The 19,383-nt window shown below is 38.7% G+C and overlaps 6 protein-coding genes across 15 annotated transcripts; 5 read left to right on the top strand and 1 right to left on the bottom strand.

Annotated features, from left to right (window-relative positions):
• Positions 1 to 80: 80 nt before the first annotated feature.
• GCP4 (GAMMA-TUBULIN COMPLEX PROTEIN 4) lies at positions 81 to 4,805 on the top strand. 3 transcript variants are annotated; one of them, NM_115236.4, is made up of 16 exons: positions 81 to 498; positions 579 to 876; positions 984 to 1,120; positions 1,237 to 1,335; positions 1,565 to 1,685; positions 1,762 to 2,034; positions 2,227 to 2,307; positions 2,384 to 2,467; positions 2,622 to 2,708; positions 2,798 to 2,853; positions 2,997 to 3,179; positions 3,336 to 3,561; positions 3,657 to 3,745; positions 3,929 to 4,082; positions 4,159 to 4,281; positions 4,355 to 4,773. In NM_115236.4, exons 1-16 carry the CDS (start codon positions 329 to 331, stop codon positions 4,409 to 4,411), a joined length of 2,238 nt encoding a protein of 745 aa, NP_190944.2. In that variant the 5' UTR covers positions 81 to 328; the 3' UTR covers positions 4,412 to 4,773. The 3 variants fall into 3 exon arrangements, with proteins under 3 accessions (NP_190944.2, NP_001325627.1, NP_001325626.1); NM_001339630.1 differs by having other exon boundaries at positions 170 to 498; positions 3,929 to 4,281; positions 4,355 to 4,805; NM_001339631.1 differs by lacking the exon at positions 2,384 to 2,467 and having other exon boundaries at positions 172 to 498; positions 4,355 to 4,797.
• Positions 4,806 to 4,817: 12 nt separating this feature from the next.
• Positions 4,818 to 7,336, bottom strand: ACT3 (actin 3). Of its 2 annotated transcripts, NM_115235.4 has the most exons (5): positions 7,163 to 7,314; positions 6,610 to 6,679; positions 6,078 to 6,471; positions 5,381 to 5,994; positions 4,818 to 5,287 (listed from the first exon to the last, which is right to left on the bottom strand). In NM_115235.4, exons 2-5 carry the CDS (start codon positions 6,667 to 6,669, stop codon positions 5,222 to 5,224), a joined length of 1,134 nt encoding a protein of 377 aa, NP_566988.1. In that variant the 5' UTR covers positions 6,670 to 6,679; positions 7,163 to 7,314; the 3' UTR covers positions 4,818 to 5,221. The 2 variants fall into 2 exon arrangements, with proteins under 2 accessions (NP_566988.1, NP_001326881.1); NM_001339629.1 differs by having other exon boundaries at positions 4,952 to 5,287; positions 6,610 to 7,336.
• A 190-nt stretch (positions 7,337 to 7,526) lies between these two features.
• Positions 7,527 to 8,942, top strand: AT3G53740 (Ribosomal protein L36e family protein). 4 transcript variants are annotated; one of them, NM_115234.2, is made up of 5 exons: positions 7,585 to 7,647; positions 7,777 to 7,881; positions 8,326 to 8,418; positions 8,446 to 8,525; positions 8,636 to 8,851. In NM_115234.2, exons 2-5 carry the CDS (start codon positions 7,780 to 7,782, stop codon positions 8,670 to 8,672), a joined length of 312 nt encoding a protein of 103 aa, NP_566987.1. In that variant the 5' UTR covers positions 7,585 to 7,647; positions 7,777 to 7,779; the 3' UTR covers positions 8,673 to 8,851. The 4 variants fall into 4 exon arrangements, with proteins under 4 accessions (NP_850697.1, NP_566987.1, NP_001030855.1 ...); NM_180366.4 differs by having other exon boundaries at positions 7,527 to 7,647; positions 8,326 to 8,525; positions 8,636 to 8,942; NM_001035778.3 differs by having other exon boundaries at positions 7,602 to 7,647; positions 7,780 to 7,881; positions 8,326 to 8,525; positions 8,636 to 8,881.
• A 135-nt stretch (positions 8,943 to 9,077) lies between these two features.
• AT3G53730 (Histone superfamily protein) lies at positions 9,078 to 10,208 on the top strand. Its single transcript, NM_115233.3, has one exon. The coding sequence runs from the start codon at positions 9,623 to 9,625 to the stop codon at positions 9,932 to 9,934; it is 312 nt and encodes a 103-aa protein (NP_190941.1). The 5' UTR covers positions 9,078 to 9,622; the 3' UTR covers positions 9,935 to 10,208.
• Positions 10,209 to 12,348: 2,140 nt separating this feature from the next.
• Positions 12,349 to 17,002, top strand: CHX20 (cation/H+ exchanger 20). 2 transcript variants are annotated; one of them, NM_115232.3, is made up of 5 exons: positions 12,367 to 12,745; positions 12,848 to 13,882; positions 15,146 to 15,382; positions 15,607 to 16,320; positions 16,405 to 17,002. In NM_115232.3, the coding sequence occupies exons 1-5, from the start codon at positions 12,566 to 12,568 to the stop codon at positions 16,765 to 16,767; spliced, it is 2,529 nt and encodes an 842-aa protein (NP_190940.1). In that variant the 5' UTR covers positions 12,367 to 12,565; the 3' UTR covers positions 16,768 to 17,002. The 2 variants fall into 2 exon arrangements, with proteins under 2 accessions (NP_001325440.1, NP_190940.1); NM_001339628.1 differs by having other exon boundaries at positions 12,349 to 13,882; positions 16,405 to 16,975.
• AGD6 (ARF-GAP domain 6) lies at positions 17,003 to 19,359 on the top strand. Of its 3 annotated transcripts, none has more exons than NM_115231.4 (4): positions 17,003 to 17,941; positions 18,027 to 18,116; positions 18,342 to 18,865; positions 18,942 to 19,346. In NM_115231.4, exons 1-3 carry the CDS (start codon positions 17,174 to 17,176, stop codon positions 18,861 to 18,863), a joined length of 1,380 nt encoding a protein of 459 aa, NP_190939.1. In that variant the 5' UTR covers positions 17,003 to 17,173; the 3' UTR covers positions 18,864 to 18,865; positions 18,942 to 19,346. The 3 variants fall into 3 exon arrangements, with proteins under 3 accessions (NP_190939.1, NP_001319740.1, NP_001030854.1); NM_001035777.2 differs by having other exon boundaries at positions 17,162 to 17,941; positions 18,951 to 19,254; NM_001339627.1 differs by having other exon boundaries at positions 17,078 to 17,941; positions 18,342 to 19,359.
• The last annotated feature ends 24 nt before the right edge of the window (positions 19,360 to 19,383 follow it).

The raw sequence follows: 19,383 nt of genomic DNA, 5'->3' as shown, positions 1-19,383 counted from the left end.
CGGTTCTTAAAACATAGTCGGATTTTATTTTTTCTCTAATTCGGTTTCATATCGGATTTTTAGATAGAGTTTTGGTTTGGTTAACCATATCGAATTGGTGTTGATTGGAAAGACCAAACCGAATAAAGGGTCTTTCGAGTGGACCCGAGACAAGAGAAAAAGAGACTCTCTAAATTAGCAAAACACCTTTGTTTTCTCATGAAATTACACCATTTGCCACTGAACTACACCGGTAAACCAACAAGTCCGGCGACAGTGACGGCATTTGGATTTTCAATTTCCCTCCCCCAAAAAATATTTAGCAGTTTCGTCTTTCGTGAATTTCCCAATGTTGCACGAGCTTCTTCTAGCTCTCTTAGGCTTCACCGGCGATCTCATCGTCGACGAGCGTGAGCAACGGAAAACCCTAGGCCTCGCTTTCAACTCCGATTCACCTCTTTCTGATGAATGTACATTCAAACTCGCTCCTGACATCTCCTTCATCGAACCCAGCGAAAGGTTTAGTCTCTGCTCGCGCTGATCTGGTAAATTTGGCCGCTGATTTTGATTTCTAGTGACTCTGATGCGCTTCCTTGCAGGGACTTGATCGAAAGGTTGATCAAGTTAGGGTTCTACTATCGAGAACTCGACCGGTTTGCGAAGAAGTCTCGCAATTTGAGCTGGATTAGGTCTGTGACCAGTGTGCATCCGTTGGAACGGGCTGATGAATTGTCGAAGCAGAGTAGAGAGAAGAAGCCTAGCGTGTACCGTAGAGCCATTGCTAATGGAATTGGGGAGATTCTTTCGGTCTATAGATCTGCGGTTCTTCACATTGAACAGAAGCTATTGGCGGAGACTACGCCTATTCTGGCTACGGTTACAGAGGGGCTCAATAAGGTACATGTTCTAGTACAATACCAACACATTTATCACTTGATGATTGAGATTAGCATTTGCCAAATGAATTTGTGTTTATTGATAGTCCAATGCCATTTTCTGTCTAGTTTTTCGTTCTTTTCCCGCCCCTGTATGAGGTAATTCTTGAGATTGAGCGTGATGATATTCGTGGAGGGCAGCTTCTTAATGTATTGAATAAAAGATGTCATTGTGGTGTGCCTGAATTGAGGACTTGTCTCCAAAGGTATTCACTAGCTTTGTTCCTCAGTGGCTTTATTTTCAGTAAACTGAGATCATTTAGTCCAGCGTCACCACTTGTCAAAGTTTTTGTATCCTGCTTGTTCCCTTATCCACGTGCAGGCTTCTTTGGAATGGACATCAGGTCATGTATAATCAGCTTGCAGCTTGGATGGTCTATGGCATTCTTCAGGATCCTCATGGAGAATTTTTCATCAAGAGGTAAATTGTAAATCTACATCGTTTTGTCAATTTTATCTTGATATTTGCTGAGTGCCATCTCGTTTTTCTTAATGTCGTCATTAGTGGTCCTCATTATGTATTTATTCTGCTTAGGTATCTGCTGTATACTTGCATTGATACATTATGGCCTGCCGTCGTCTGCAGATGCACTTTGATTTCTGTTTATCTTCTCCAAAGAATGTTCAACTCATTTCTGGTTTGCTTGTAGGCAGGACGATGGTGATTTAGATCATCGCTCATCTCAGGAAGAAGTATCTGAAAAGTTGGCTCGTACCTCAGTTCATGAGACATCTTTAACTGATTGGCACTCTGGATTTCACATTTCTTTGGTATTCTCCATGCCACTTACACTTTTGATTTAGGTACTGTTACTATATTATTGATTTTTCTGTGCTTATATTGCAGGATATGTTACCTGATTATATTCCTATGCGCCTTGGTGAATCAATTCTTTTTGCGGGGAAAGCCATAAGGGTTTTGCGAAATCCCAGTCCTGCTTTCCAGTTCCAGAAGGACAAGAGTTTTCAGCAAACAATGCGTGGCTCCCAGAGAATTCGAGGATTTATGCATAGTGATTTCCCTGAAACAGAAACTGAGTTAGATGCAGATCTTACAGGGGGAGAGTTGCTTCCACAATCTGAGGCAGATAAGATTGAAGCTATGCTCAAAGATTTAAAGGTACTTTCTCACTGGACAGTATATCTTTGGTAAAAAGTATAACAATCTAAATAACTGAGTTGATTTTCGGTTATGCAGCACGCGATCCTACTGCTCATGCATAGAGATCATGCGTAGAGATAGTATATGCCTTTCTCCTAGGATCACATTAGAGCTCAGATTGTAAACTTAGATTTATACGTTTGTGTGCAGGAATCATCTGAGTTTCACAAGAGATCATTTGAGTGCACTGTTGATTCTGTTCGAGCAATAGCAGCCAGTCATCTTTGGCAGGTTTTCACTTGACAACATTTTAAACTTCAATCTTCTGGATTTATTTTTTTGGGTCACATTACCTTCCTTTCTTCAGCTTGTCGTTGTGCGTGCTGATCTCAATGGTCATCTTAAAGCTCTGAAAGATTATTTCCTCTTAGAAAAAGGAGATTTCTTTCAGGTAAACCACATAATCTATCTGTTGATGCTCTTAAATGAAAATTAAGGGTGATTAATGTCGCTCCCACTTGTTCATGTCCTCCTCTTCTTGCACTAGCCTCAGTTAAAGACCTGTGGACATTTAATTTCTCATCTCATAGACTTTCTGATTTCAGTGCTTTCTGGAGGAGAGTCGTCAGTTGATGCGTTTGCCACCTCGCCAGTCAACTGGAGAATCTGATCTTATGGTACCGTTTCAGTTGGTATGTGGTTACAACTTAAACAATTTCATGATAAAAGTTCTGTTCAGGTCAAATTGTTTTTGTAATGTTCTTTCTTTTGGAACACACAGGCTGCAACAAAAACCATTGCGGAGGAAGATAAGTATTTCTCTAGGGTATCCCTACGGTTAGTAACACATCAAATTCTTCTTAACGACTTTGTATTAATGGATTTAGTGTCGAGCCTTTGAGCTAAGTGGGACGCACATATTAATAACTATTTCTCCCAACTGTTCCTTAATTTGGCTATTTAACTGCTATTCTCACCAGGATGCCTTCATTTGGAGTCACAGTCAGATCTTCTCAAGCTGACATGGTGAGATCTAAAGTATCTCTCACCGGGAAGGCAAATCTTACATCAGACACCTCTGTGGATGGCTGGGACGCTATTGCTCTGGAGTATTCTGTTGATTGGCCCATGCAACTGTTTTTCACTCAAGAAGTGCTTTCTAAGTAATAATCCTTAGGCACTGCTTATATCCTTCTTTTCTTCTAATTTTTCTCACTTTCAAAGTTTTTGCATCGATTATACTATGAAATTTTTAGTCGGCTGTCTGCTGGAACTTGAAATATGTGATGCTTTCTCTGAGAGCTATAAACTTGTGTTAGGTATCTCAAGGTGTTCCAATATTTGATACGGCTAAAGAGAACTCAGATGGAATTGGAGAAATCATGGGCTTCTGTAATGCATCAAGATCATATAGAATCTGCTCAACATCGAAAAGATGGTTTAAACGGATCAACATCTCAACAAAGACGACAAGGAATACGACCCATGTGGCGTGTTAGAGAGCACATGGCGTTTTTGATAAGGAATCTTCAGTTTTACATTCAGGTAAAGACGACGTTTCCTAAGAATTTCAAAGTTGGTTATAAGCCAGTTTGTAAAACAAAAAACTTCTCATGTTTTGATTCTCTCTTTGTCTTAAGGTTGACGTGATAGAATCTCAATGGAAGGTGTTGCAAACTCACATCCACGATTCTCAAGATTTCACTGAACTCGTTGGCTTCCATCAAGAGTAAGTATATCCAATGCTCGTTGTTCTCTTTCAAGAGTCTTCATGCTACTTACTTGGCCTGGCATTTATTCTTCTGTGTTTGGTTCTCGTTTCGATTTTTTATTATTTTGTGAAGCAAGTCTGAACCTAAATCTTTTTCAGTAATTTTTCCCTCTACTTACCTACTGTACTATACAAATGCAGGTACCTCTCCGCTCTTATCTCTCAATCTTTCCTCGACATTGGTTCCGTCTCAAGGATACTTGATAGCATCATGAAACTATGTCTCCAGTTCTGCTGGAACATTGAGAATCAAGAAAGCAACCCAAACACTTCAGAACTTGAAAACATAGCTGAGGTGCGTTATCTTTTCACTGTAATACTCATACAAAGGTAACAATGGTCTCTCATAATTTTTTATCTTGCGGTTTAAGGAATTCAACAAGAAGTCAAATTCCTTGTACACCATACTGAGAAGCAGCAAACTCGCCGGGAGCCAGCGAGCCCCGTTCTTGAGACGTTTTCTTTTACGTCTAAACTTCAATTCCTTTTACGAGGTAAGGATTTCAATCAGAAGATTTAAGTTTTTCTCAATGGGAGCTTCTCACTGTCTCTCTTTCCTGGTAGCAGGCAACTGCAAGGGGCGTGTTAAACGTTGTCCGACAACGCCCAGCGCTTCCATTGTAAAATGCCAGACAGTCCTGGTGGAAGAATCTCGTTCCGAAGCTTTTTCAGACATGAGCTGATCCGAAGGTTTAATGCAACAACTATGACACGAGAAGATAGCATTTGTCTGATCCTCAAACCAGGATGACATGACGCCACCAATGGAATATACATAAATATATGTGGACAGAGTTCGTGCTCACACGCCTTTCCTTTGTAAGAATCTGTGTACTGTGCTCCGGCTTTCACAAGAATCTGTTTAGTGCTGTGTTTAATTCGTGCTTTATAGATGTAATACTCTGTAAATTATGTAGATGTGGTTTCTTTAATCATTTTTAACAATATGATAAGCTTGATGACGTGATTTGCAAAAATTTCTATAATCAAGAGTCTTCAGTTAGTGATTTATGAACAGTGAACACTGAACAGTGATGAATATTTTCTTCTTCAGTAAAAGAATAACGTATGACTGTAGCATAACACAAAACCGACAATGATAAAAGTTACAGGTAGACATTGACAAAAAAGAATTAAAAAATTAGAGGTAGACTAAATTAAGAAGATTATCAAATAACCTCTCTAAACTTGGAAAAATCAGGAGTTCTTATTCACTCAAACACAGTTGTGTCATCCAAAATAAATAAAAGGAACAAGACAACAGTTTAACCAACACTACAAACAGATAATGTAAATTCTTCAAAATGTCTTAGGCCAGAATCTGAAAATATTGAAGAAGAAAAACAAAGAAGAGCAGAGAACGAAGATAAAAACCCAGTAAGGACAAACTGGAAAACCCCCAGGGCTTCTCCGGAAGCAGACTTAACTTCAAGCTCAAAAGCATTTCCGGTGAACAATCGACGGGCCTGACTCATCATATTCTGCCTTTGCGATCCACATCTACAAAATTCAAGAACGGAAGACCGATCAGTCAGAGCTGCAGAGTGGAATTATTATGTTTAGTGAAAGGAAATTGATTGGATTATTATTCACCTGCTGGAAGGTACTGAGGGAGGCCAAGATGGATCCTCCAATCCAGACAGAGTATTTCCTCTCAGGAGGTGCAACGACTTTGATCTTCATGCTGCTCGGTGCCAAAGCAGTGATCTCTTTGCTCATTCTGTCAGCAATTCCAGGGAACATAGTTGTTCCACCACTGAGCACAATGTTACCATACAAGTCCTTTCTGATGTCAACATCACATTTCATTATGGAGTTGTAGGTGGTTTCATGGATACCAGCATTCTCCATACCGATCATAGATGGCTGGTAAAGAACCTCAGGGCAACGGAAACGCTCAGATCCAATGGTGATCACTTGCCCATCAGGTAACTCATAGTTCTTCTCTACAGAAGAGCTGGTTTTAGCCGTCTCAAGCTCCTGCTCATAGTCAAGAGCAATGTAGCAAAGCTTCTCCTTGATGTCTCTGACAATTTCACGCTCAGCTGTTGTGGTGAAAGAGTAACCACGCTCAGTGAGGATCTTCATCAGAGCATCTGTGAGGTCACGACCTGCAAGATCAAGACGTAGGATTGCATGCGGGAGAGCGTAACCCTCATAGATAGGGACCGTGTGACTCACACCATCTCCAGAGTCAAGCACAATACCTACAACATAAATCAACAATTTTTACGACTTGGTCTAGAATCTACAGAATAAACATGTAAAGCCTATCAATTTCTGGAGTTACCAGTAGTACGACCACTAGCATAAAGCGACAGGACAGCTTGAATGGCGACATACATAGCCGGAGCGTTAAAGGTTTCAAACATGATCTGAGTCATCTTCTCACGGTTAGCCTTTGGGTTAAGAGGCGCTTCAGTGAGCAGAATAGGATGCTCCTCGGGAGCAACACGGAGCTCATTGTAGAAAGTATGATGCCAGATTTTTTCCATATCATCCCAATTGTTGACAATACCGTGCTCAATAGGGTATTTAAGGGTAAGAATACCACGCTTGGATTGAGCTTCATCGCCAACATATGCATCCTTCTGTCCCATTCCAACCATCACTCCAGTGTGGCGAGGACGGCCAACAATACTTGGAAACACAGCCCTCGGTGCATCATCCCCAGCAAAACCAGCCTAAGTCAAACACACAACATAATCACCTTAACTACATTGTTCATATGATAAAAACATATTGAAATTTTCTAAGGTTCAGATTGATCCCCAAAGATTATATTTGTAATCCAGTTTGAAAACGTTCGTTAGTAGAAATACCTTAACCATTCCAGTTCCATTGTCACAGACAAGGGGTTGAATATCTTCACCATCAGCCATTTTCTACTCTCTGCAAAAACATGAGACCAATTTGGCAAAAAAACAAGAATAATAAAAAGACAAATCAGTCAATGCTATGTTTCATATTTATGCTAAAACAAATGCCGGTAAGGAATATATCTAAACATTATAATAAACAGATTCATTTTCAAGGGAGTGAAGAATATTAATATCCAAAGAGAGACAAAATCAAATCCTAAGAAGAATGTGACATATATATATTCCAGATCCAGAATCACGTTATCAATTCAATCTATTATAATATTACAGCTGAAGATCTCTGTTAAAAAAAAAAAACATAGCAAATGATAAATGAGGTACACACTCATTTACGCCTCAAACGCATATAAGCACGCTGATACAATGACGAAATCACAGATCGGAAAAAAATCAAAATTTCACAGAATAGAAGATGAAACTGACAATTGTCAATCAGAATAACGATATCCGGATCAGGAAAAAGAAAAAAACACAAATTAGGCTATAACATTACCGAGGAAAATAGATTAAAATCGTTCTCTCGGCAGGAGAAATCTCAGACTGAAAACAATTCGGTTCTATGGAAGGAGAAATCAAAGAAACAAGTAATCAAATGAGGCCAATGAACAAAAAAAAACGAATGGCAAGTAAAAAAGTATAAAAACGGGTCCAAAGGCTTCGAATTCGGCACACCTCGTTTTCCGATTCAATTCCTTGTGGAAATGACGTTCTTGCCCTCTACCTTTTTTTTGTTTTTTTTTCTCGCTCGGCCTCGGTTAAGGCTTTTGGTAAATGGTAAATAATTAATCACGTTAGCAAAGCAGCTATAGCCTTGTATTTACTTTGTCAAAACTGACCCAAAATTTATAAGGCCCAATAAAAGCCCAAACTGGACTAGGGTTTTTTCTTGAGTCTCTCTGGTATATATACAAAAATGTAATTTTCAGTCGGCGTCCTTCTTTTGTCTGAACCACCGGAGGAGCTCGATCCATTGATTAGGTATCTTCTATCAATCCCTTTTGATTTAACTCTCTTCATCTCTTTATTATCTCTGAATCCGTCTCTTGTAAAATTTGATTTTGTATTGAATAGAAAGTTTTGTTTGTTTGTTGTCTATGAAATTTACAGAAGATGACAACTCCACAAGTGAAGACCGGTTTGTTCGTTGGGTTGAACAAGGGACATGTTGTTACCAGACGTGAATTAGCTCCTCGTCCTCGTTCTCGCAAAGGAGTATGTTGTTTCACTTTTGCCTTCTGTTAAAATTGTTTTGAAACATTCATTTTAGTAGTTTCTAGACTATGTTAGGTTGCTTTAGTTTCGTTCAGATAGTGTGATGTATCTCTTTGTGGGCTCATAAAGTATAGACATTTGTTATTGTAGGCTTGACGAATTCTTCACCTTTGTGAATGTGTAGTTCATTACTTTCTAAACCATTTTGCTTCTGCTAAACCATTTTCTTTCTTTCAATATTGATGCATTATTGTCCATGTGTTTAGTAACATTATTAATCCATATTTTGAGCTATCATATCTGTTTCTGATACTGAGTATGACATGATTCGCCGGTGGCGATTTGATAGCTATCTCTTGATTATTTCGTTATGATTTTTGTGGCAATCTTCTTGCTGTGTTTGTTTATGCATCTGAGTGTGGTATTGTTTCTTGATTTGCTCAGAAAACGAGCAAGAGGACAATCTTTATCAGAAACTTGATAAAGGAAGTTGCTGGTCAAGCTCCCTATGAGAAGAGAATCACTGAGCTTTTGAAGGTTGGTAAAGACAAACGTGCTCTTAAGGTTGCTAAGAGGAAGTTGGGAACCCACAAGAGAGCCAAGCGAAAGAGAGAGGAGATGTCCAGTGTTCTCCGCAAGATGAGGTAAACTGAACAATCGAACAAGCTTATTGTTGGCTTTGTTTTTCTCAATTCAAAAACCAATTCTTTTATAGTAATTACTGATTTTTGGGACTTTGTTTACTTACACGCAGGTCTGGCGGTGGTGGTGCAACTGAGAAGAAGAAGTGAACGTCATCTTAAGTTTGTGAATCGCTCGTAAAGAGTTATGGTTTCTTGTTGCAAAATCGTTATTATGATTCCTAAGCTTCTCGAATTATGTTTTGTTAGAATATCGGACTTAAAGAGAGTTTTGTCTGAGACCAGTGACTCTGCCTTTAAACTATTTGCCTCTTTTGATCAATTATCTTTCTTTTGCCTCTGAATTTATTGGAATATTGAAAAATCAGGCGGCCTTATGAATATCAGTTACCACGGATGATCAATTGAATTGGTTACCAACTTCTTTCAATGAAAGCTATAGAGATCATCAATGGGTTAATATTGAAGTCCATGATATATGTTAACAATTTTCTCTTCCTCTTAAGTCTCTAAATTAACTCAAAATATCAAAATTGCTTGAAGACTAAACTTAAATCAACCATAACACATTCTCACTACAGATTTTCATTAACCTCAAAAGTTTTGATTCCAAGATCAATGTTCTTAATCCTCCCTATTTTCCCAAATAAACACACAACTAACCTAATTTCAAGGGAGAACAAAACTAGCATTCTCCTTAATCACATGTATATCTATCACATACAATGTTAACCAAACGAAGCAAATAATTTTGTGAAAGAAAACACAACTTTCCCAGAGCGCTCCTTTAACTTGATGAATCTTACCAATTGCGTATCAACGGCTCAGATGTCATCAGGCATAATGACGCGGATAGCAAACAGATCCAACGGTCCAAAATCATTAAATTATAAACACGCGGATAGATGATAACGACCGTCGATAAACTCAGATCCAACGACACACAACTTCCTAAAGTTTTGTAAAAAACACAAGCACTCCTCCTCTTCTCGTCGTCTCATCCTATATAACAAACTCAATTTTCATTTCAATCAATCAAAACCATTCGGCAAAATCAAATAATCTTTTTCTTAGTTCGAATTTAATTTCCCAAGAGAAAAATGTCAGGCCGAGGAAAGGGAGGAAAAGGATTAGGAAAGGGAGGAGCCAAGAGACATCGGAAAGTACTCAGAGACAACATCCAAGGGATTACCAAACCTGCGATTCGTCGTCTCGCGAGAAGAGGAGGCGTGAAGCGTATCAGTGGTTTGATCTATGAAGAGACTCGCGGCGTTCTCAAGATCTTTCTCGAGAACGTGATTCGTGACGCCGTTACTTACACGGAGCACGCTCGCCGGAAAACTGTTACGGCGATGGACGTCGTTTACGCTCTCAAGAGACAAGGACGAACTTTGTATGGATTCGGCGGCTAAATCGTTCGGATTGCAATTTCGGATTTTGTAAACTCTTCAATTTCAGCATCTAGGGATTTCAGATTTGTAATTTCTCAGTTAAACGATGAATGAATTGAAAAAAAAAGAATTGTCTTCAACTTTAATTTTTAATCATATACAGTAATCGAAACGTGATTTAACTAATCCTCTGTTTATTACGAAATCATTCTAATAATCGTAACGCCACTTTCGCGTTTAGTTAAATTTTCCCTGTGAAATGCTCCGTATGGGCTCATAATAAGTTACAGTAAAATCTTTTGGCTAATAATGTAGTGGCCCAACATATATGTTTTGTTTGGGCCTATTATAATAAGTAGTCAGCACTCAGTAAAACCTTTTGTAGTGGCCCAACAAAATTTATCGTCGAAGTCTCGAAATCAAATTTTTAAATTGATTATGTCAAGTGATAACTTCATTGAAAAATTCTAGTGTAGGGTAACTGGAAGAGAATATAGATTCTTCACCAATCAGGTGCAATCGCCATATTACTAACGTAATTGTACAAAAATATACAATTACATCAATGTCAATAGTTTAGTGTACATTAACATATTCTCAATCAGTCGTTACTGAAGTCAAATTTTATAATGAGTTGTTGTTGTATAATGGGACTCTCTACCTAGAACAGTTCGCTGTACTTATACTGTAGCCACTGAAAATTACTTTTTTCTCTAATCGACCCATTTTTCTGATTTTTTCGACCATGAATAATAAACCACTTTTCTTTCCGATTTACACAAATACAAAAGCTATGGAGCAAAATGTGTTGTTTCTTTTTCATTATTATTGCTATAGACTGTTTCATACACAAGTTCCAGTACAACTTAAAACACCATGATTTCACAGACAATTTCACTCTGCCGACCTTATTTGGGCGTGTGAGTCGTCAATGTCAAAGCTATAGTGTCTTTATAAATTGAGGATGTATTCTTTTCTTTCTTTTTTTTGTCAACAAAATTATTAGGATTAGCAATCTTATTTTCTACAAAGAGATACAACAAGTGTATTTGACATAACTCTTATGACATATCTGATCAACATGCAAAATATGACTTTGAGCTGCAATTTAAGGTACAATAGTCTAGCTAGATTCATGAATCTTCTCTATAAATCTTTTTTTTTCTTTTTTTTTTTAATGTTCTATCTTTGAGCTGTAATGTAAAAAAAGATGGGTGAGACCAAACTTGCTATGTTTTGAACTAACTGTTCCTCAAAATTTGGAGGACCACTTGTTTGGCACTTTTGGCTTGCCTTCATGAAAAGTCCAAATCTATTTCATAGAAAGGGAAATGAAATAACGATCGCCTCGTGATTTTCAGTTTTTTTTTTTTTTTTTTTTTTTTTTTTGTAATCAGTATTCTTGTGAATTCTCCCACTATCTAAACTTTTAAAAAGTAATATGATTGACGTAGTTTCTCTTAAAAAATTTAAATAAGTTTTTTTCCATTGGATATGTGTCTTGGACTAATATTTCGACCATTAGGTAGGTCAGAAAATATGGATTTCGAGTCTATAACTTTTGGTGACCTTTTTATCGCGTCAATCGGATTTGAGAGATCCTTAAGATAATATGCACAAAAGTAACTAACGCTCCAAAACATCTAATAGAAAACCGTGTGATCATTATATTAATCTTAAACCACAAACATACATAATTACTTAACCATGAAATGGTCGAAATAAAGTGTGATTACAAAATTTATAGCATCTTCGAGGCAGTCCACTGCTTTAGATCCTTTATTTCTACAATTTCAGATGTCTCTTTGCCACAATCTAACTCTTAATTTTTTCATACTGTATATGATAGTCATAGCTATTATCAACAGTTTTATTTCAAACTTGACGAACAATCTAAACTAGATAAAAAGTTAGGAAAGTCGTAAATACCAAGCAGAATTGAGATACCACTTCTTGGAAAAATCAACAGCTCTATTTAATGAAAATATTGCCAACTTATATCGAAATACTTTGGAATATATGAGAAGTCATAGATACGTGTCAATTTGGTTGCACTTGTAAAACCCATCCACGCCGACGCAGCATTTGTCAACGCCCATCTCTCGCGTCCCACGTTTGACTCACATGATTCCTGCTTCGGTGATAAGCCACTCTTATTTTAGTTTGCAATTTCCGTCTGTGAGACGAGTTGTTTCTTTTTTTCTTCTCAATACTAAATTTATGTTATTAGTTTTGCTTGAAATAAAACTGATAAGAATGAGTTATAGCAACCACAAATTGTTTTTGAGTAGATTTTTACTTTCTATACTTTATTGTAAACATGAACAATTCAAAGACATAGATGGTTTCTAATTATAGCACCCAAAATCTAATGGTTTTTAAATTTTCTACTAAAAAAACAAATATCATAAGAAAAAAAAAAAAAACCAAATACTTCCACTCAAGGTCTAGTCACACGTGAGATGCACCAAAATTACAAGTAACAACATAATTACTTTTTTGAATCTTCAAACCAATACATTTATAATTTTTGCCTATAAATTTCTTCACATATCTTCTTCATACTTGAACTATATCACATGTTCCAAATATAGACGAGAACAAAACAAAAAAAAAAAGTCGTCGATAAGAGAGTCCTTTGAAATCCCCAAAATGCCCTTCAACATAACCTCCGTGAAAACCTCATCTAACGGAGTATGGCAAGGCGACAATCCTTTAAACTTCGCTTTTCCGTTACTCATCGTCCAAACGGCGTTAATCATCGCCGTCAGTCGCTTCCTCGCCGTCTTATTCAAACCTCTCCGTCAACCCAAAGTCATCGCCGAGATTGTCGTACGTTAAAAATTACACTCTAACCCCACACACACTAACTATTTACAATTTTACCATAATAATCTTCTTAATTTACAATTCTGCCATCGTCTTCTTCTTCAGGGAGGGATTTTGTTAGGACCATCGGCTTTAGGTAGAAACATGGCGTACATGGACCGTATATTTCCGAAATGGAGTATGCCGATACTCGAATCCGTCGCGAGCATAGGACTTCTCTTCTTCCTCTTCCTCGTCGGTCTAGAACTCGATTTATCATCGATCCGACGAAGCGGCAAACGCGCTTTCGGAATCGCAGTCGCTGGAATTACACTACCGTTTATCGCCGGCGTCGGAGTCGCGTTTGTGATCCGTAACACTCTCTACACCGCCGCGGATAAACCAGGTTACGCCGAGTTTCTCGTTTTCATGGGAGTCGCACTCTCGATCACAGCTTTTCCGGTACTTGCGCGTATTTTAGCAGAGCTCAAGCTTTTAACGACTCAGATAGGAGAAACCGCGATGGCTGCAGCCGCTTTTAACGATGTAGCCGCGTGGATTTTACTCGCTTTAGCGGTTGCGTTAGCGGGTAATGGCGGTGAGGGAGGTGGAGAGAAAAAGAGTCCGTTAGTGTCGTTGTGGGTTTTGTTATCGGGCGCTGGGTTTGTGGTTTTTATGTTGGTTGTGATCCGACCCGGAATGAAATGGGTCGCGAAACGTGGATCTCCTGAAAACGACGTCGTACGCGAGTCTTACGTGTGTTTGACGTTAGCCGGTGTTATGGTTTCCGGTTTCGCGACGGATTTAATTGGGATTCATTCGATTTTTGGAGCGTTTGTTTTCGGTTTGACTATACCGAAAGATGGAGAGTTTGGTCAGCGATTGATTGAACGAATTGAGGATTTTGTTTCCGGTTTACTCTTACCGCTTTATTTCGCTACGAGTGGTTTGAAGACTGACGTGGCTAAGATTAGAGGAGCTGAGTCGTGGGGGATGTTGGGTCTTGTTGTTGTTACGGCTTGTGCCGGGAAGATAGTCGGAACTTTTGTTGTGGCGGTGATGGTTAAAGTTCCGGCGAGAGAGGCGTTGACACTTGGTTTCTTGATGAATACTAAAGGTTTAGTGGAGCTCATTGTACTCAACATAGGCAAGGAGAAAAAGGTTAGTTTTGTCTTCCTTTTTTCTGATTTTTTAAGGTTCTTGTTTACGCTTTTAGTTATCTGATGAATATTATAAATATAAAAAACCTAGTAACACTAAAGTTATTTGATCATGTTTAGTGGATAAAGCATATAAAACAAAATACGATTATTATATTGATTTAATCGCATCTATACCTTTATTTTAGGGTGTTTAGATATATTTAAAAATTTAGGTTCTAGTTGGATCCATGTGTATATGCGTCCGGTCCGCTCAATATTGGTAGGCTGGTCGGGGATCCGGAATAGTAAAATTGCTTATGTTTTATTTGAACATTAACCAACCGTTGTATAAATTCAAATTGATAGCTAGGCAGGCCCGGCTCTAGGGGAGTGCCAGAGGTGCTAGTACACAGGGTCCTCATTTTTTTTTCTTAATTTTAAGTCTTCTAGTTTGCAGTTTTTTTTTTTTTAAGGGGAAAACTACAAAAAAAACAACCACCAAAATAAAAGATAATAAGTTTAAAATAAAAATACAGTAAACACATGTCACATAAAGTTATTTTGTTTAGATTTAAGGGCTATTTTTGTTTGTAGCACAGGGCCCAATAAAATATTGAGCCGGGCTGCTAGGTTTACTATCACTATAATAGACACGGTTGCAATTTGATAGCTAGGTTTGCTCTCAACCGTTGTATAGTAATATTAGTCACCATAATACAAATCTGCAGTTCATTAATCATAGACTGATGGACACGGTTGCAATTTGATAGCTAAGTTTACTATGTGCATCGAAGATGATGCAGTTAGCAATGGTAGCTTCAAAACATTAGTCCGTGATTCTTTTGTCACCTCCGAAATAAACATTTTTATCTTAAATATATGTGCAAGATTATACTATAATGCTTCTGGAAATATGTAGTATATAAAATTTTTTGTTTAAACGTGTCTTCCCAACAAAGATTATAGTTATATACTACACTTTTATTATAAAGGCGTTTCTTATTGTTTTGGGGTAATAAAGAAAAACTGATCAATTAAGGACTAGTCATATATATGCATGCATGAAAACTTTATTTTTATTTTTTTTTCTGCATGAAAACTTTATACGAATATACCTTTTCGAATGGGCCAATGTTTACGTAATCGTCACTTACTGATCCACTTGCAGATTTATGATCTTCTTCATAATGCAACAATAAAGTGAAATAATGATTACCCATTAATGTAGTAAGTGTGGTTATTTTTAATTAAACTGTTTGTACGCGGGGTTGACTTTAACCAGGTACTAAACGACGAGACGTTTGCAATACTAGTGCTAATGGCACTCTTCACAACGTTCATAACGACGCCTACTGTAATGGCCATTTACAAGCCGGCACGTGGCACCCACCGCAAACTAAAAGACTTGTCGGCGAGCCAAGACTCCACCAAGGAAGAGCTTCGCATCCTAGCCTGCCTCCACGGCCCAGCCAATGTCTCCTCCCTCATCTCTCTCGTCGAGTCCATCCGAACCACCAAGGTAAATTACCTTTCTTTTATATTTTTACGTTACAATAATCTATATTTAAATTTGTAAATCTATGATAAGAGTTATATCAGAAAATTAAGATATCATTGAAATGCTCAATGAAAATGTATCCTACGTATAATTACACACATTTTGTATAGTTAAAATTAAAAATCAGCTGGGTAATAATTTATAATCTTGGTTAATAATTTAAAAAGTCGTATTTGTTTTGGCAGATACTACGGCTAAAGCTGTTTGTGATGCATCTGATGGAACTAACGGAACGGTCTTCGTCAATCATAATGGTGCAAAGAGCCCGTAAAAACGGACTTCCTTTCGTTCACCGTTACCGTCATGGTGAGCGTCACAGCAACGTCATAGGAGGCTTCGAAGCCTATCGTCAACTAGGCCGGGTCGCAGTCCGGCCCATCACCGCAGTCTCTCCATTACCCACAATGCACGAAGACATTTGCCACATGGCAGATACCAAGAGGGTCACAATGATCATTTTACCTTTCCACAAACGATGGAACGCTGATCATGGTCATAGCCACCACCACCAAGACGGAGGAGGAGATGGAAACGTACCGGAAAACGTTGGTCATGGTTGGCGATTGGTTAACCAAAGGGTTTTGAAGAATGCGCCGTGTTCGGTGGCGGTTCTTGTAGACCGTGGACTTGGGTCCATTGAGGCCCAAACTTTGAGCTTAGATGGGTCGAATGTGGTTGAAAGGGTTTGTGTGATTTTCTTTGGTGGGCCTGATGACCGTGAGTCTATAGAGCTCGGCGGGAGAATGGCTGAGCATCCGGCCGTTAAAGTTACCGTTATTAGGTTTTTGGTAAGAGAAACGTTGAGGAGTACCGCCGTCACTTTACGACCGGCACCGTCTAAAGGCAAGGAGAAGAACTATGCCTTTTTAACAACCAACGTGGATCCAGAAAAAGAAAAGGTAAATCTCTTTTGATCCCCTATGTTTATATACCAGTTATGACAAATATAACTATAGCTTTCTTTCTTGGAAAAATAATTATAGGAATTAGACGAAGGGGCATTGGAAGACTTCAAGAGCAAATGGAAAGAAATGGTGGAGTACAAAGAAAAGGAACCAAACAACATCATTGAAGAAATACTGTCAATAGGACAGAGTAAAGACTTTGATCTAATAGTGGTTGGAAGAGGGAGGATACCGTCGGCCGAGGTGGCGGCATTAGCTGAGCGTCAAGCTGAACATCCTGAGTTAGGTCCTATCGGAGACGTGCTCGCCTCTTCGATCAACCACATCATTCCATCAATCCTTGTGGTTCAACAACACAACAAAGCTCATGTAGAGGATATTACGGTTTCCAAAATTGTTAGTGAGTCTTCTCTAAGTATTAACGGAGACACAAATGTATGATAACAATAAATAAATTGATCTAGTACTTAAACTTCGGCTTAATGCATGGTTAAAGTGGTTAGTTGAAGATGTAGTTTATCTACAATATATAGATAGCTCTTGAGTAAGAATTGTAAGATCGTCTACATATAAATAACCATGATTGGGCATCTTGGGCATCGTCTACATATAATTTCATATTTGGACTAAATAGTAAATACAATTATCATTTGGGCCATTTGAGAAACTACCGGAAACCTCTCACGTGCCAGAGACACGTACCAAAAAAAACCCCGAACATTTATTAGGAAGAAGAGAAAAAACGGAAAAGAAAAAAAAACGCATCAATCTGAGCAGCACAAGTCTGCGAGATTTGGATTAGATCTGATTCAGGTTGGATTGATCATCGTTCGGAGCTCCGGGAAACATGGCGGCGACGAGACAATTACGAACTCTCCAATCTCAGCCTGAAAACAAGGTATGTGTCGATTGCGCTCAGAAGAATCCTCAATGGGCGTCGGTTTCGTACGGAATCTTCATGTGTTTGGAATGCTCCGGGAAACACCGAGGCTTAGGCGTTCACATATCCTTCGTCAGATCCGTAACCATGGATTCATGGTCTGCGATCCAGATTAAGAAAATGGAAGCTGGTGGTAACGAACGGCTCAACAAATTCTTCGCGCAATACGGAATCGCTAAGGAGACAGATATTATCTCCAAGTACAATTCGAACGCTGCTTCTGTGTATCGTGACCGGATCCAAGCTTTAGCTGAAGGTAGACCATGGAATGATCCGCCAGTTGTTAAGGAAGCGAATAAGAAGCCTCCGTTGGCTCAGGGCGGTTACGGAAACAACAATAACAATAACAATGGAGGATGGGATAGTTGGGATAACGATGATTCTTACAAATCTGATATGAGAAGGAATCAGTCAGCGAATGATTTCAGGGCATCGGGAAATAGAGAAGGTGCACATGTGAAGTCAAAGTCGTCGGAGGATATCTACACGCGATCGCAGCTTGAGGCTTCTGCCGCTGGGAAAGAGAGTTTCTTCGCGAGGAGAATGGCGGAGAATGAGTCTAAGCCTGAAGGTCTTCCTCCTTCGCAAGGTGGCAAGTATGTAGGATTCGGATCAAGCTCGGCTCCACCACCGAGAAATAATCAACAGGATGATGTTTTCTCCGTTGTTTCTCAGGTGAATTGAATGAATGTTTTGCAATTCCTTTTTGAATTCGGTGAATTACGTTTTGTGTGTTGATTCGTGTTTAAAAATTGCTAAGGGTTTTGGAAGACTGTCTCTGGTTGCTGCATCTGCAGCTCAGTCAGCTGCTAGTGTTGTTCAAACAGGAACCAAGGAGTTCACATCCAAGGTAACTAACTATCTGTACTCTCTGCTTGATTTGCATAGAGTTTGTGAAATATCTAGTTACTGCGTTGCTTGATGCCTCAACGACACGTCTAGTGAGAATCTTTAACTCTGTAGAAAGCACAATTCTTAGATGCTCTCTGTAGAATTCTTGTTTACCATAATACTGCTGGCAATAGAGTTTTGGAAAAGTGGAGTCAAAATCAGATAAGAAACCATTTTATTGCAGGTGAAGGAAGGTGGGTATGATCACAAGGTGAGTGAAACTGTAAATGTAGTTGCTAATAAGACAACAGAGATAGGACATAGGACATGGGGAATCATGAAAGGAGTAATGGCAATGGCGACACAGAAGGTAGAAGAGTTTACTAAAGAAGGATCAACAAGCTGGAATCAGCAGAGTGAAAATGAGGGCAATGGTTACTACCAGAACTTTGGAAATGGGAACAAAGCAGCGAATTCATCTGTTGGAGGAGGAAGGCCACAATCATCATCGACAAGTGGTCATTACAACAACTCGCAGAATTCAAATTCTTGGGATAGTTGGGGAGAGAATGAGAATAAGAAGACAGAAGCAGTAGCTCCAAAGGGGTCATCTGCTTCTAATGATGATGATGGTTGGACTGGTTGGGATGATCATGATGCCAAAGATGATGGGTTCGATGGTCATTACCAAAGTGCAGGCGATAAGAAATCTGCTGGTCACAACGGGAAATCAGACACCGCTTGGACTGGTGGAGGTTTTCTCTAAGGGTAAGCAACCTTTAAGGTCATGTAGCTTTAACAGTTAAATATAGCAGTAACGTTATATTCATCTTTCTTCGGATAGGTGATTCAGAATGCCGGTGAGAAGTGTATAATTAATTAAGGCTGGGACCATCGTGGTCTGAATAGAAGATAAGAATGGTCTTCATCTTAAAACCATGTTCATCCATACCCACAGGTCTGCGTTTTTCTTCATAAGTTGGCGGTTTCTTGATATCTTTTCTTCATGTGTTAAGGAGTAACGTATTTGTACAAGATCCATAGCCGATTGTTTGCTAAAGATTTTCGGTTTTAGTCTTTCACAATTTAAATTTATCTTCAACTGTAACCACAACTGAACATTCTTTTTCTCAAAATTGCCTTGTTCCGTTGTTCGTAGCGTGATAATGTTTTGGTTCTCGAAACGCATAAATTATCTTGTTTTGGCACTATTCTATAAAGGGTAAAAGTATATAGTAGGTTCAAAGAATGTTTTGGTGTGATCCATACAAAATCCACTAGTGGAT

The sequence above is a fragment of the Arabidopsis thaliana genome, chromosome 3 (genome assembly GCF_000001735.4).
Source record: "Arabidopsis thaliana chromosome 3, partial sequence".
Classification (NCBI taxonomy): Eukaryota; Viridiplantae; Streptophyta; class Magnoliopsida; order Brassicales; family Brassicaceae; genus Arabidopsis; species Arabidopsis thaliana.
This window is presented reverse-complemented; position numbering and strand designations above follow the sequence as displayed.

Excerpts from the sequence above, each read along its gene's own strand:
- AGD6 (NM_001339627.1), top strand. The coding sequence starts at position 17,174 with ATGGCGGCGACGAGACAATTACGAACTCTCCAATCTCAGCCTGAAAAC. Across the intron at positions 17,942-18,026 it reads TTTTCTCCGTTGTTTCTCAG|GGTTTTGGAAGACTGTCTCT; the intron begins GTGAATTGAATG and ends AAAATTGCTAAG. Across the intron at positions 18,117-18,341 it reads CCAAGGAGTTCACATCCAAG|GTGAAGGAAGGTGGGTATGA; the intron begins GTAACTAACTAT and ends ATTTTATTGCAG.
- GCP4 (NM_115236.4), top strand. The coding sequence starts at position 329 with ATGTTGCACGAGCTTCTTCTAGCTCTCTTAGGCTTCACCGGCGATCTC. Across the intron at positions 877-983 it reads TTACAGAGGGGCTCAATAAG|TTTTTCGTTCTTTTCCCGCC; the intron begins GTACATGTTCTA and ends TTTTCTGTCTAG. Across the intron at positions 2,854-2,996 it reads TTCTCTAGGGTATCCCTACG|GATGCCTTCATTTGGAGTCA; the intron begins GTTAGTAACACA and ends TATTCTCACCAG.
- CHX20 (NM_115232.3), top strand. The coding sequence starts at position 12,566 with ATGCCCTTCAACATAACCTCCGTGAAAACCTCATCTAACGGAGTATGG. Across the intron at positions 15,383-15,606 it reads AGTCCATCCGAACCACCAAG|ATACTACGGCTAAAGCTGTT; the intron begins GTAAATTACCTT and ends TTGTTTTGGCAG. Across the intron at positions 16,321-16,404 it reads TGGATCCAGAAAAAGAAAAG|GAATTAGACGAAGGGGCATT; the intron begins GTAAATCTCTTT and ends AAATAATTATAG.
- AT3G53730 (NM_115233.3), top strand. The coding sequence starts at position 9,623 with ATGTCAGGCCGAGGAAAGGGAGGAAAAGGATTAGGAAAGGGAGGAGCC.
- ACT3 (NM_001339629.1), bottom strand. The coding sequence starts at position 6,669 with ATGGCTGATGGTGAAGATATTCAACCCCTTGTCTGTGACAATGGAACT. Across the intron at positions 5,995-6,077 it reads TGCTAGTGGTCGTACTACTG|GTATTGTGCTTGACTCTGGA; the intron begins GTAACTCCAGAA and ends TTTATGTTGTAG. Across the intron at positions 5,288-5,380 it reads CCCTCAGTACCTTCCAGCAG|ATGTGGATCGCAAAGGCAGA; the intron begins GTGAATAATAAT and ends TGAATTTTGTAG.
- AT3G53740 (NM_180366.4), top strand. The coding sequence starts at position 7,780 with ATGACAACTCCACAAGTGAAGACCGGTTTGTTCGTTGGGTTGAACAAG. Across the intron at positions 7,882-8,325 it reads GTCCTCGTTCTCGCAAAGGA|AAAACGAGCAAGAGGACAAT; the intron begins GTATGTTGTTTC and ends TGATTTGCTCAG. Across the intron at positions 8,526-8,635 it reads AGTGTTCTCCGCAAGATGAG|GTCTGGCGGTGGTGGTGCAA; the intron begins GTAAACTGAACA and ends ACTTACACGCAG.